At 45.1% G+C, this 16,028-nt stretch overlaps 1 protein-coding gene across 10 annotated transcripts in view; it reads right to left on the bottom strand.

Annotated features, from left to right (window-relative positions):
- LOC133347308 (ral GTPase-activating protein subunit alpha-1-like) overlaps positions 1 to 15,225 on the bottom strand; it is a 136,278-nt gene extending 121,053 nt beyond the window's left edge. For 8 of the 10 annotated variants that reach the window (XM_061559467.1, XM_061559463.1, XM_061559466.1 and 5 more), the window contains exon 1: positions 13,126 to 15,225. In XM_061559467.1, the coding sequence (XP_061415451.1) occupies positions 13,126 to 13,234 (109 nt within the window). In that variant the 5' untranslated portion in view covers positions 13,235 to 15,225. The remainder of the gene's footprint in view (positions 1 to 13,125) is intronic. The other 2 variants (XM_061559458.1, XM_061559459.1) reach the window with 2 other exon arrangements.
- Positions 15,226 to 16,028: the final 803 nt, after the last annotated feature.

The following is a 16,028-nucleotide window of genomic DNA, read 5'->3' on the forward strand; positions in this document are numbered from 1 at the left end:
CTTGGCACTGAAGTTGTTGAAAGGTTTACTCAGACATATGACGAAATGAATTGATTTAAGACAAGGTTCAAGACGTTATTTTAACGCAGTGTACGAATCGCTCTTATGAAGTGGACACAATGGAGAATAGTCTCGGACACAGTTTACCGTCTTAGTTTAGTTTATTTTGGTTTGGGTGTTTGTGTGTGTGTGTGTTTTGTCTATAGTGCATTGGTTTTGTAACAGTGTGTTTGTATTTAGTCTGCAATCACTTCCTTACCGAGTGTTTCTCGTGATATCATCTCAAACGCCCCCTTTGTTCTGGGTATGGGAAGGCGCGGTATAAATCGTAAATGATGACGATGAGGTTCAGGACAATTATGAAACAAGTTCAAGGTACATACATGCTGAGAATGTAAACGGTGCATGTTCAAGGGGTCCAATGATGCGTCGATTCATCGATTCGAACCGATTATTACGCTCACGGCATAATTAAACGTCGAAGCGCGAGTGTAAGAATCGATTATTGGTAATTTGAATTTTCTGCATGTAATTAATGTGACCTCTGCAGCCACTCGAGATGCTACCATGTTTCCAAAAAAAACTATTCTGGAATTGAATCATGAGCCAGTAATGTAACGTACGTGTATCACCAAATCGTTGGGGCTGTGAACCGTTACAGGAATTGTATTTACATTGTTAACATGATTTCTTTAAAAAAAAAGCATTGTGATTGCATTTTATGCATCAGTCAATGTTTAATATTGTTTTATGCACAGGCGTGATTAACGCGAACGTAATGCGTTTCAAGCTGACATTCAATATCCAATCAATATTCCACTGACAAAATGAGAAGATGCATTTTAATAAAAATATATAATTCAGTCAAAACTGATGCTTGTAAATTACCGCACTGCCATAGTTTATTGGGCAATATGAATGCGTGAAGTGGTATAATCTATGACATATCGTATTTTTTATGTGAATTATAATCATTGTCAAGCCACTGCTACGTGAAGGCTTCCCCACGCCATTTTGGTTATGGGGTTTTTTTGGCCATACTTCACCACACTGGTTGGTGAAGGAGGGGGGGGGGGAGATAGTGGGGGGGGGGGGGAGATAGTGGGGGGGGGGGGAGATAGTGGGGGGGGGGGAGATGGTGGGGGGGAAACACAGGAGCGGTTGAGATATCGCCAAGGGTGACGTTAGCCACGGGCAGGATCTAAACTGAGGTCAGAGTTTAGAGCGCAGCATGCCAACGACTCCACCAACGCAAACTACTCAAAGGCAAACAACATGGTCACTTATGTAATTGTGTAACTTTAAAGACTAAAAAAAAAGTCAATCGACGATTCACAATCCACAATTGTATCTGGTGTCATGTGAGCGGAAATGAACGTTATTGGCAGAAATGTTCACGTTGAACAAAGTATAACAATAGAATTTAAGAAACAATGCAGCACTGTAGTTTCAACTTGCGGGTGAACATAAATAATATAATTCAATATGCACCGTAATCTTCACTATGCACAGTTTTAAATATTAATCACTCCACTACATAAACAAAAGTGCAGCATTTTCATTAGAGTAAAATATTAACAAGTCCAGTGTTAATCGTATTCAATTCCTACACGACAGTATCGGGTCCAACGCTGGCGTGGCGGTGAATGCACCACCTCCGATTAGCATGGCTGGTTACGTAAGGTGCGAAAGAAGTTCCACGTACACGCTCTGAACACAACGACCCGAGTTCGAATCCCAGCCGCGGCTAACATCGGTGGTGAGTGATATCTCAACCGGTGTCGAGAACCCCTCTCCCCCATCCCATCGCCAATCCACACTGAGCATCGTGGTCATGTGTCGTCAAATGACCCATAATGCTGCATGCATGTTATAGGATTTATAGAAAGTGTTCCTCCTTTTTTTAATATAATGGTCAAATGACGACCCACACATGCCTGAAAGGTGTGCGAGGCCTCCTTGCAGCACTGGAATTGACTTATACGACTGCTGTTTTTTTACGGTATTGGATTAAGCAGCATTGAGAACAGGATATTTGGTCATTTTAAATACTAAGAACACTGGCATGCGATCTGACATTGGATCAATAATGTCTGCAAGTCGATCGCAGCACAGGGCAAGCGTAGCCCTCTTCTTTAGTATTTCCACCTCTTATTGGGATGGTGAGATACAGAAAAACCAGGGCATGTCATGGGAATAAGAATGTCCCAATATTGATGAAGGAGAAAACAACATGTAAATGCATTATCTTGAGTGCTGTATTATTATGCAACTGACAAAAAACTAGGTGGACCTTGAATGTCCCAGGAAGACTTACAGATTTGCCAGGACAGCGACCACAAAAATAGTAGCACACAGTGACCTACACTCTATCAAGACCAGCGCTCGCTTACAAATTGTAACCATTACACTCAGAATCAGCGCAGCTCACATTGTACCATTCCCAATGCAAATGATATCTCATAACCAGGACTTTTGAAATGGTTTGATAATTTTGTCTCGTCTCTCGCCGAGTATCTGACCGATATGGATGCCCCCCTATCCAGTCAACACAGCTCTCAAGCCTCTGTGCACCGTCAAGGCAGTTCTACGTTTGAAGGATTCAAAAAGAACAATTTTTTTAAATCAAAGTATTTGCTTGGATACATCATGGCGCCCGTACAACTACAAAGGCACAGCGTTAAAACAGAGGGCATGTTTGGGCCTATGCCACCAGCATGCCTCCCCCGGTTCTCCCAACGTGGGCACGGGGCATGCGGGCACTTGTCCCCAGCAGCTTTCCTTGAGTAGCGGCAGGAAGACAGAAGCGTGGAAGGAAGAGGAAGGAAAGGGAAGGAAAGGGAAGTAAACCCATCTGGCCGTGAGCCACATTCACCCACGTGACACGCGCTGTCCTCTAAGCCAACTCGTGTATTCAGCTTGCGCAGGATCAAAGATGCAAATAGAGGTCAAATTGCAGTAGGATGGATGGAAAGCCGCGTAGGACAGAAATTCGGTCTTGGCACTGCGTTTGGCAGTGTGCGCTATATCCACTCTCCTCATGATGCACGGAGGGAACTAACAATTTAACGTGACGTTTGTTCTCTCTCTCTTTCTCTGGCAATTGCTTGATTTTACCTTCAAGTCACGAACATTAACACAGCACTGCAGTAATTATTTAAGACGCTGTCGCAAAACCTTTCGGAGAAGATGCAAGCATTAACGGCTCATTACCGTGCTCTGGGAACAAGATAATAATGCTGCGGTTTCACATCAATAATACAGTTTAATTTTAAGTGTTACATCAAACTAAACACTTGCACCCTCATAAAGGTGTTTTAAAATCAAAACAACGCTGTCAATTTTTAAGAGGTTGATATTCACTTGATTTCAATTCCGATCTTAATTGGCTGTCGAATGAAAAGCAAAAAAAATAAAGGTTGTTAATTAATGTATGGCCAAATCACTCGGAATGCGTCTCATCAAACCTCGGCATTTAAGCACGCTTGAGCCTACATTGTGCTCGGATGGGTGACCACCATGCATCACACATGTTATAGGCTGCGGGGCTGTGTGGTGGGCATCCGAGCTAGTACAGCAAAATTCATTGTCGCCCTGTACTCAAATGCTCATACGTGTACGCTTCTCGCCTTCACGAGCCCGCAATGACCAGTTGTGGTGAAGTATGGTCAAACAATCCCCATGACCCGCACGGCATGAGGAGGCCCTCATGCAGCTGTGGATCGACAAAAGGAGCCGTGCGTGTACAATAATACGGGGAATTACTTTAACTCTCGGGTGTTTACAGTGGGTTTTACTGAATCTATTGCATCCCCACTTTCACAGGGCATGTGTCCGTGTATGAACTTCCTCCACATCCTGCACCAGTGTTTCCGAGACGTGTAATGATTCACCCCCCCCGCCTCCTCTCCCCTTCCTGCGATTCCATGACCCGTCATGACTTGGGAGTCATGATTTGTATCGAGAATAATTCGTTACTTTTTTTTTATAAACAAAAATAAGCGTTGTTGAGATGCATGCTGGGAATCTGCAATTTATTGCAGCCTTCATCGTACGGTTCTTCAATAATATCCCGTCATTAATTTCCATTGGCCGGTTAAGTGACTGTCATCAGAAATCTTGAGATGATTAATACTTTCGCCATTTGACAATCCTGCCTTCGTTTCTCCAATCAAAGCTTTTTGATTTTAACACCCTATAATGTTGTTGCGAGCAAGCCATGTTGTGACATTGTCGCGACTGTATAGGAAAGTGGCCCAAGGCAGGGAAACATCACCGGTGGATGCCGCTAGCAGGTGGGGGGGGGGGCGCAGCCAGTGGAGGAGGAGGGAGGAGAAGAGATCTGGCGCCTGCGAGGATGAGCGCCAGAGAGAGCGAAGAGAGATTGGGTCATGTGTGGGAGCGAGATGAACCGAAGCTTCGCAGGATCATATGGAGTGATGATGAGATATCGAGCATTGGCTACAGCATGGCTGCTGCTGCTGGTAATGATGATAAATAGACTTGCTGCTTTGTCCTTGTGATATTAAAGCTGCATGGAATAGTCCTTGATTAGGGCTACACTACAGTATATGGATTGATTTTGGTTCACACCAAACCGCATGCACGTGATAAATACCAAACCATATGTACGAGTGGCGCGGTAGCGAGATGTTAACTGCCACGTCCAGTATACAGGAGGTCGTGGGTTCGATCCCGACACTGACGTCTGCATATTAGGAGTTTGCATGTTCTCCACGTGGCCGCGTGGATTCTTCTCCTGGTGCTCCGGTTGTTCCCTCCACATTTAGAAAACAAGCGCTTAGAGTATTTGGCTGATATACATTTACACATGATAAGCCACTTCATTGGGCTATCATTTGTGGCCAGATCGCTTCTGAAAAAGATCTATGTAGCTCAGTGGGACTTACCTGGTAAAACAAAAAGTTTAGTTTTCAAAATGGGTTAGTTTGAATCACAATCATTTTTGGGCATCCAAAATAACAGCGAGTTAAAGACGTGCGCGTACCTTGCCAAGTAAAAAAAAAGATAGATTACAAACAAGAGAGCCCAAAAGTTTTGCACAATGTGACATTCATTGCCGCTGAATATCTGAGCTATCCTATTGAGGTATTACAACAAACTTGACAGAAGCATGTTTTCCCTTCATAACAATGAAACATTAAAAAAACCTACGTGATTATTTTTCTTTTCATTTGTTTAACTCAGAACCCCCACACTAAATCCGAAGACTCATTTCCAGGAGGATCTTGCATTGGGATGTTTGGCTAACACCAATTTTGTATAAATGTATGTATATTGAACTTCTTTCGCAAGCGCACGTAGGCAACCATGCTAATTGGAGGTGGGGGGGGGGGGGAGTAAAACAAACTGAACACAAAAGGCAGTTCTAAATTACAAGGTATGCTTTCACCTATGGGAGAAATCCAAAGAAACCAGAGGAAACTCATGCGGAAAAAAATATGGGGAGAAAATAAACAAACTCCACGCAGAAAGGCACCCAAGTCGGGAATTGAACCCAGGGGTCCTTCTGGCTTCTCGGCTCGTGGATTACCACTGCACGACCCTGCCGCCCACTCGCTCGATAATATGGCTCTGTAAGAGCCCCATTAAAGCTTTACTTGAATGAGATTTGCTTTTAACAACCGGCGTTGTATTTTGAGTGAAGCCAATTTTGCATATGCAAAACAACACAAATGCAATAATATGCATATGCAAACCGACGTGCTTTTTCATACAATAAATTACAATGACGCTCGCCGATACACGAAACACTGCGCACTGCACCACAAATGGTATTAATAAACATCAAGACGGCTCTCTGATCACGAGCCATAACCAGAGATTGTTATTCATGCATACAAAACTGTCCTCTTGAGCAAGATACTAAACACAGCTGCATTTGCGGTGACGTTTCTTGGCAGAAATCTGGACAAATAACACGCATGCCCAGAAAACCGTGAAAGGAGTCAAGTTGCATTTAAATAAAAACATGTCTACAATACAAGTTATGTGCTGACATATTCACATTTGCAATAGATCTCAAAATACTTTAAACCCACAATCACTTTCCACTGTCGCATCTTTGACGAGGTCTCGCCTTGGAAAGGCTCTTACTTTCTCCAGCTAAATGTTGGCAAAACGGAAGGGCTCCTCATGGGCAAAAGTCCACTCCACGGTAAAGACTCAAGTATGAGCGTGCGCCTTCTGATCTAACATTACACTGGCAAAGAGGGTGCAAAACCTCAAGAGTTGTCACCGATCCAGAACTCTTTCTCTGTTCCAAAATACATCGACTCTGCAAGGGGCCTCTTACCTCCATCTGCAAAGAATCTCCCACAACCGCTACTTCCTGGCACCAACTCCCACCGAGACCCCCATCCACACCTTCTGCAACTCTGTCCTTCCCTTACGGTATCCTCCAAATAAATCCCTCATCTCCAAACTCCACGTGATTTCAAAAGCCACTTGCCAGACTTTTGCCTCTGCACTCATTCATATGACGGCATCGCCCCTATCTAGTGATCCCTCCTTCCCAACGGCTCCCCAAACCAAACCCGAATCGATTTCAAAATCGCACTCACCGTCGTCAAGGTCATCCACAAACATACCCCTGGCTAGCTCCCGTCTCTCGTCTCATGCTACTCCCCTCTGCGCCAGAGGTCGCAACCGGGTACCCGATACCCGTACCCTACCCGATACCCGGCTACCCGTACCCGGCCGGGTACGGGTACCCGTTTGCGACCCTGGTGCGGCCGGGTACGGGTAGGCCGCGAGTCACTGGTGAGTAACCGTTTGTCACTCATTTCGGGTAGAGAACGTTGTACCCGTACCCGGCCGGGTACGGGTACGGGTACCCATTTGCGACCCTGGTGCGGCCGGGTACGGGTACGGGTAAGGAATCAAAACCCGTTTGCAACCTCTGCTCTGCACACACTCACCGAATGCTAAATCTCCCGGTCATTCTTCACTCAGTGGGACATCACTCCTTCTCACCTGCTGCCCCTACACAGTCTGGTTCCTCCAGCCATCTGTTTCTGCCAGCTCACTCACTGTCCCTGCTTCAAGTCCAGGCTCAATACATTTGCTATTCTACAGTCCTCTGCAAATTATTATTGACTTCTCCTTATAATATGATAATGCTGCCCGCTTTCCCCAGGATGCCCACGTGCAATAGGTATTGCAAACATCATTACTGCGGCTGCATATAACAGCCATATTAATTCAAGGCCAAGTGCGTGAATTTAATTTTGGTTTGCTTGTAGGTAGTTGCTGCAAAGTGCTGTATATTGTTTGCTATCAATACACGTGGGAGAATGTACTCCAGTATGAATTAGAAATGGTAGCCGGCCAGATGTTATGCCTACTGTTGATCGTCAGAATTCGCAGCATGAAGTTATACCCTCTTTAAATGGGCTTCTCCATGCTCAATACAGTACTCAAAACAGGGATCTTATATTTACAGACGCATACGACAAGATGAATTAGTTACAGGGTATACGATGCTGAGCAGATGTACAAAGTTTAGCTCATGTCTCTGTATATTAAACATCTCAAACACCGCAGCAAAATACTACCACTTATTTACCTGTGAGAGCCACACTGAGTATCCAGACTCTCTCACGAGCGTTCTGCATTGGGATGTTTGGCCAATGACATTAATGAGTATTTGGCTTTATGTGGGAGGAAATAAGAGAACCCGGATAAGACCAAACGCACACAATGAGGGCAACACGCAAAACTCCCTGGCCACCTTGCTGCACCATGCCCACAATACCTGTCGAGCCCCAAAAGCCACCCATCCACGTGTAAGCAGGCTTCCGGTCCTGCTCAGCTTCCGAGATTGGCCGCATTTCAAGTTGTAGTGTTTGGGGGGCTATGACTAATGCATATTGTGTAAAGATTTTTAAATTAAATATCTACAGTTCAACAAATACTCCGTATGCTGGGCAATTACACTAATTTCTCGCCGCACAGCAACACACATGAGAACACATTGGGAGGGTAATTTTATTTTTATTTACAGTCCTTTGTCAATCCACTGCTGTGTGAATGCCACCTCATGCCATGCCTGTAATGGGGGGGTTGTTGTTTTACAATACTTCACCACGATGCTCAAAACGGGCTCGTGAATAGAAAGCACCTCGGACTGCTTCAGATATCACTTACAGCCCCCCGTGTTAGCCATGGTCAGATATTAGATATCACTTACAGCCCCCCGTGTTAGCCATGGTCAGATATTAGATATCATTTACACCCCCCAGCGTTAGCCATGGTCGGATATCGAACTCGGGTTGCCGAGTTCATCGCAGTGCGTTAAACCACTGCGCTACTGCTCCCCTCCACGAGAAAGATACACTGCTACATTGAGACGTTTAGAAAATTTAATCCCTGTTTTGAGTACTGTAGTGAGCATGGAAAACCCCATTTAAGGAGGATATAACTTCGTCTGGTTTCATTAACGAACTCCTATAGTGCGGTCTACTGATAAGGCAAGCGGTGTTTGAATAATCCCATTTAATCAGTGCTCCATCAAATTACGCGGCATATGATTATCATATATAAACTTATTTCAGCTTGCTCTGAGCCATGTAAGGCGTAATTAAACAAGCACATAAACAACAAAACTATTCAAATTATAGCCATTTGGCAAACTGCCCCTAATGCAATAAAAGTTACTGCAAAAGCATTAGGGCTTTTTTTTCTCTTCACCACAACCACATATGCCTTGTTGACTGGGGATCAGGAAATGTGTAGGCAAATTATATTTCACGCTAACCACAAAGAGCAGAGGACAAAGGCACGTGATGTTTAAGCAATACGTGAATTATGTCCCACAACGTTGTTGTCAATGGATTGTTGTTTGCCACAAAACTCCTGCCAGGCCACGTTGAATTGGAATTCTGGACCACAAAACCCAGACTGATTTACTTCACACCACAGTCTGAAGTTCATAGTCAACCTCCTTATATACCCTCACCAGCAGACCACTACGGTTCTTTATATATACAGGCGATGTGAACTAAACTATATTGGCCACGGTGAGCCTCGGTGAACAAGTAAGCCATTCTGATTAATGTGTAAAGACCGAGAGCGGTGTATCACCTTGCCAATGTTAAAATCAATGCAGAAGTTAATGGTTTAGCGCTTGCAAAAATCTTAACATTCCAAGGGACAGCGTCTTCCGTTATAATTATGTGTTACTTATTAAACGGAATTACATTTTAGATAACAGATTAACAATCTCGAACTTAGAAAAAAACACATACTTCCTACCAAGGAGGCATAACCAAATAAAATGCATGTTGCACGGTTCAGTAGCACATCACTTTGTGGCTATAATTCTAGCGTTATGAATGGCATTGTTACGCAATGCGTACGATTGTAATAACACCGAATGTAAAAACACCTACTGCAATAGCATTGGGAAGCATAGCGCGATGCCCTTGGGTTGAATGAGCACCCACGAAATTGCCGATCATATTTTTAAGAGGCATGCAATCATGCCTAATTTCGAACTGGCAGCCGGAGCAACTTGCTTGCCAGCAACATTGCCGTACACTTGCCAATCAATCTGAACCCTAATCCAACTTGTGGTGCTACAGCAGATCTTTGTAAAAATGTACCCTGCGCTGTTACACAACTGTGTTGTCCCCTCGACAGCACCTATCATTTCATCTAAATGCGTGAGAGGACATTCCATGAATAAGTGAGCTGAACCATGTATACATTTAAAAATGCATATGCACTGTAAACACACTACACAATATAAAGGTTCAAAGGTGCAGCCCTGCAATAGCTTATGGACACCATTGCTGGCAGAAGGGTCTGCTCTAAAGGGAACTTTAGAGAGGGAACTCTAGAGAGGGCTGTATTTGGCCTACTCTTCTATGCTGGCCAGAAGCCTTGGAAAATGTAGGATAACCGTTGCTGTAACTCACACACGTGACCTGCCGATTGACTAATTTTTGGGGAGGTCAGCGCCTGGAGGGGATGAAATACACTTTCCCATCGCTTCAACTGCCGTGCCGGGAGATTGAACTGGCAAAGCTCTGGATTGTACATTCAGTCTGCCAACCATTAGACCACGGCAGCATCCCACACTGCTTAACATAGGTGTAGGGAATTTGCTGCGTCATCTCGAAGGCATTCTCTTTCAAGCAATGCCACTTCGTCTTTCAAACTTTGCTAATTTAACGTCATTCATAAAAAAAGTTGCATGTCAAGAAGATGTAGACTTTTTTTTTAACGCACGCAGATTTCATGGGAAACCACAGAAAGCGGGAAAAAGGCCAGAACCGGCACCACCAATTGCCCAAATATCTGTGGTCCTATGCTTGCCCAATTTCATAAACTAGTGTTTTTTCGCAGTGATCAATACCACTGAAATACGATTTGGAAACAGGATATCATTTTTTGAGGTTCCTTGAATTGCATCCTACCTTCTGGACTTCATGGTGTCACGACCTAAAGTCCGGTACTCACAGGTCCTGCTGCAGAGGTGCTTCTTCCCACCGCAGTCAAACTAAGATTTTGTTTAATTGTTATCGGGAGCTGGGAAAACATTCCAAATAGATTGGCAAAAAAATTAAGGTTTTTTTTTAGTCGAGCCCATTCATGATCAGGCTGAGACCATCAGCTCACTATACACTCGAAACCCCCAGGTTAATCACGGGTGGCTGCAACTGTAAATTCACTATAGAGTAGATGGGACAAGCTTTTGTAAATCCCAGGATGAATTACAAGCGGAGGAGGAGGCAGGAGTTGAGCTGTCGACTCTGTGTAAAACCGACCGCTTGTCAACAAGCACAATAACCACTTGGGGCCTGCAGTAGAGAAAACGCACAATGGCACGGAGCCAAAATTATGCAGAGAAGTTACACAACTTACCAGAATAAGTCAACTTAGAAGAAGTCAACTTGGAATAAGTCAACTTATTCCGGTAAACTGACCAACCGTGTGACCCCTAACTTCTCACCTTTAACATGTGATTGCTGACCACCCCCTCTGCGCCTGCCTGGTTGAACTGTGGACCCAGCCACCCATCCACTATGACCACGGATCTGGTTATTTACAAGCCAGTAAAGCAGCCGATAAACAGGTAGGTGAGACTAGTCTTGATTTGAAGCTTTCGTGACTGCAGGGATCCATACTCTTTGGTTTTTTCGGTAAAGTCACGTAGGTAGAAATCGAATAAAACAAATCACAACGTTTCGATCGCAACACAAGCGATTGAAACTTCGTGATTTGTTTTATTTCTAACTACGTGACTTTACCAAGAGAACCAAAGAGGAGGTGAGAATAGGTTTTTCCCTTTTTTCTGGCAACAAAACAGATGTTAAGATGTTAAAACATAAAACTGAAACCATTAATAAGGAATCAATGTCTGTATTAACCACAATACTTGTGGTCAGAATGCAAAAAAAACCATACTCTACTAATATATTCATTATATTTGAAACCGATTGGTCCACACCAGAGACAGCTTTCTTTTAAGCCTAGTCTCAAACGGTTAGACCAGAGGACGCCAAAAGGCGTGCAGCTCAAAGAAAATGCACTATCAGAGTAATGAGAACAAGGGGTGAGCATCTACATCATGGGACCTCATTTGCCAGTACCAAAATATGAGAATAGGTTTTCCCCTTTTTTCTGGCAACAAAACAGGTGTTAAGATGTTAAAACACCAAACTGAAACCTTTTACAGGGAATCATGTCTGCATTAACCACAATACTTGTGGTCAGAATGCAAACAAACTCCAACAATATATGATAAAATGTAATATATGATAATATATGCATTGTCTCTGGTGTGGACCAATCAGTTTCAAAGACAATGCATATATTATCAGAGTATGTTTTTTGTTTGCATTCTGACCGCAAGTATTGTGGTTAATGCAGATATGATTCCTTATTAATGGTTTCAGTTTGGTGTTTTAACATTCTAACACCTGTTTTGTTTCCAGAAAAAAGGGAAAACCTATTCTCATATTTTTGTACTGGCAAAGGAGGTCCCATGATGTAGATGCAGGTAGGTGTGAACATCTGGCAATGTACCGTCCAGTATAACAAACAGTATGCAAACACGTGTACCTCGCAGTACACCTGTCGGTAAAAGTACCAGCAAGTGTAAGGACGAGTATATAATTTAGTATATCTATCAGTATATAAGAAAGTGTACCTGTTAGAATATCTGTTGGAATACTGCAAGTATACAGGACTGGCGTGTGTTCCTTCACATACACTGGTCACTGTAGCTGCCAAAAAGCATAATCAAGTTACCAGTCACAGCATACCGGCCAGTCTACCTGCCAGAAAACTGGCCAATGTACCTATCAATCAATGTACCTGCTAGTACTCGATACTGACCAGTCTACGAGTTAGGATATAGGTCAGTGTACCTGTAAATATACCTGCTTTAATGCTTCCTGGCAGTATAGCACCATGTGTGCTGCTCAGTATAATGGCCAGTGTATCTGTCAATGAACATAAGTTAGGTTATGTCCACTGACGGTCTTCATCTCCGCCTGATGAAGACTGCTTGTGTTGCGATCGAAACGTCGTGGGCTTTTTGCTTTTATTTATTTAAATGTATTATTTAATTTTACCATTTTTTATATTATTATTTTTTTGCTTTTATTATTTGCTATTTTTTATTTGTATTTAATTATTTTTATTTCATTTTGTCTCCTATATACGTGACTTTACCGAAATAACCAAGACTATTTATTAAGCATTTAAATGTAAGTTCATCTCAACGAGACTACACATGTCAAGGAGTAGGAGGTAACTGTGTCCTGCACATGAACTGGACTTACGAATGCAATAAATATGGACTGGACTACTATATTACCTATACCTATGTAATATATATTAGACTATTAGACATCACCGTAATACACATGTCCTAGATTACTGCATTTACCTACGTACTATATGTTTAACTACTAGACATACCAAAGGAATAAACATAGACCGGACTACTGGATTTACCTTTGTAATAATAGATTGGCCTGCTAGACATACCAATGGAATAAACATGGACTGGTCTACTCAACGTATGTCCATGAACTACTGAACCTCACCTTTGTAATACACATGGTCTGGACCACTGGAAACTCTCCTCACCTGCCAACACGACCCGCAGGTGCTTGAGTCGGGTCATCGCGTCCTTCTTGATGTCCAGCAGCTTCTGTGCAGACTTCTTGGCATCGCCATGAGTCTTCTTAGAGAACATGATGGCTCTTGCCTTGCAGTTGTGTGTGTGTGTATGCACCCTCTGCCTGCCACGTTTCCCTACAGTGGCTGTATCTCTACGTGCTCACAGAATTCTCTCTCTTTTCTTAAAATCTCTCTCTGGTCCTATGAGCTGAGTCTGTCCGCGTGCGACTTTGTCGATCTCCCACGGCGGCTGTGCGACTACCCGTGTATTCACGCACTACCTCCGTTACAACACGAAGATATTCCCCAATGGAACTCAGTGTGCTTAAAATGACAATTCGCTAAATTCCAATAGTACGCGAACAACTGCTTACTACATTTACCACGACAGTATTGTGTTGTGACGGTGGCATTGCACAAGAGCAGCGGTGCAGTGTTCTGACAAGCTATATTTTACTTAACTGCTGCTGTGTATTTGCACCGATGTATAACACTACACACGACTACTGTATGAAGGCTTAAGCAACCGCAGTGATATTGCCAAACTCCATGGCGTGTTATACTTCCTCTCTCTCTCTCTGCCTTTCTCCAAGTGCCTGTGTGTCCCAGTGTCTGTCTGTGTGTCCCAGTGTGTCTGTGTGTCCCAGTGTCTGTCTGTGTGTCCCAGTGTCTGTCTGTGTGTCCCAGTGTCTGTCTGTGTGTCCCAGTGTCTGTCTGTGTGTCCCAGTGTCTGTCTGTGTGTCCCAGTGCCTGTCTGTGTGTCCCAGTGCCTGTCTGTGTCCCAGTGTCTGTCTGTGTCCCAGTGCCTGTCTGTGTCCCAGTGTCTGGCTGTGTGTCCCGGTGTCTGTCTGTGTGTCCCAGTTCCTGTCTGTGTCCCAGTGTCTGTCTGTGTGTCCCAGTGCCTGTCTGTGTGTCCCGGTGTCTGTCTGTGTGTCCCAGTTCCTGTCTGTGTCCCAGTGTCTGGCTGTGTATCCCAGTGTCTGTCTGTGTGTCCCAGTGCCTGGCTGTGTGTCCCAGTGTCTGTCTGTGTATCCCAGTGTCTGTCTGTGTGTCCCAGTACCTGTCTGTGTGTCCCAGTGTCTGTCTGTGTCCCAGTGTCTGTCTGTGTGTCCCAGTACCTGTCTGTGTGTCCCAGTGTCTGTCTGTGTATCCCAGTGTCTGTCTGTGTGTCCCAGTACCTGTCTGTGTGACCCAGTTCCTGTCTGTGTCCCAGTGCCTGTCTGTGTGTCCCAGTGCCTGTCTATGTGTCCCAGTGTCTGTCTGTGTCCCAGTTACTGTCTGTGTGTCCCAGTGTCTGTCTGTGTGTCCCAGTGTCTGTCTGTGTGTCCCAGTGCCTTATCTACCCACCTCAAGATACCTGTCGACTTGTGAGTGCCCTGTACGATCGCCTGCTTGCTCACCTGTGCCTCTGCTCTAGCCCCTGTGTGTGGGATAGCTGCCTGCCTGTACAGTGCACTACCTGTTCACCTGTCTGCCCTATGGTCCCACGCACTTGATTCCCTTCTCTAAACGATCTTGCCTGCCTGTCGGGCCACGTTTTCCCGTCCTTCTTACGACCTATCTCTCTCTCTCTGTCTTCCTGTCTGCTTGCCTGTGCACGGGTGTGCCTGGTGTAAAAACCTGCCTGCTTTCCTGCCTGCCTGTCCGGTTGCCGAACGCTTGTGTTGCTCCTGTGCCTGCTTGGTTGGGTGCGGGTGTGCGTGCGTGCCAACAACTGCTTTGCCGAATGTCGTCAATCTATCTGACGAAGTGAGTGTTGCCTGCCTGTCTGTTAGCGTGTGTGTGTGTTTCTCTGTGTCCAAATCTTACCCCGAAACCCCCTACGCCACCACTGCCCTGCCCTTGTGTTCCTGCCTGCCTGAGTGAGTGCGTGCGTGAGTGTCGATCTCGCCTGTCCCGTCTGTCGTGTCCCCCACCACCACCACCCCCTGTCTCTGCTTGCCCGTCCTAGGCAGCGGCACACGGCGAGGACAGCGGCTCCGGCAAAGCCCAGCCGGGCCCTACCGAGCCGGGTAACAACACGGGGGTCTGAGACGCAGGGGACGGACCTCGGAGGCAGTAGGAGGAGTGGAGTGCCACGGGAGAGGAAGAAGTGGGAGGGGCGAGGGGCGTGGCCTCGACGTCGAGGGGGCGGAGTCTTTGAGATATGGGGCGGGGTTTATGTAAATGAGGGCTTGGAGAGGGTTGGTTTCCATGGCGACGCGCTGTGGCCTGCACGGAACGCTTTCATCTGACGATGCCGCCCGCTGCCGCTGCTGCTGCTGAAGCGTTGACGGTGGTGCAACAAGCACTATTATACGGACTCTTCGACTTACGAACACTCGACTTACGAACTTGCATAAGTGCAGGGGCTGCTCTACTAACAGAGATCCAAATTACGACCTTACACAAGTGCAGGAACTCATCGACTTACGAACACCCAACTTACGAACTTGCACAAGTACAGGGTCTCCTCTACTTACGAATGTCCAACTTACGGACTTACACAAGTGCATATACTCCTCCACTTACGAACACTCGACTTACGAAATTGCACAAGTACAGGGACTCCTCTACTTACGAACATTTGACTTATGAACTTGCACACGTGCAGGGACTCCTCTACTTACGAACTATCGCCTTAAGAACTTGCATAAGTACAGGGACTCCTCCACTTACGAACAACATTCGATGTACGAATTTCCACAGATACGAATTAACCTATCCGTATGTCCAGTTGCCTGTTCGGACCGACAGTCGTAAGTTGAACCGACGCGCAATCGATGGCGGCGGTGGTGGTATCTGTATCTGCAGAACGTGAAGAACCGGTGGCATCGATATCTACGGATGATTATACAACTATTTTGAAACCAGTCCCGTGTTTAGGAGTA

This window comes from Lethenteron reissneri, chromosome 25, assembly GCF_015708825.2.
Source record: "Lethenteron reissneri isolate LAM-NWPU_2019-01 chromosome 25, ASM1570882v1, whole genome shotgun sequence".
NCBI lineage: Eukaryota > Metazoa > Chordata > Hyperoartia > Petromyzontiformes > Petromyzontidae > Lethenteron > Lethenteron reissneri.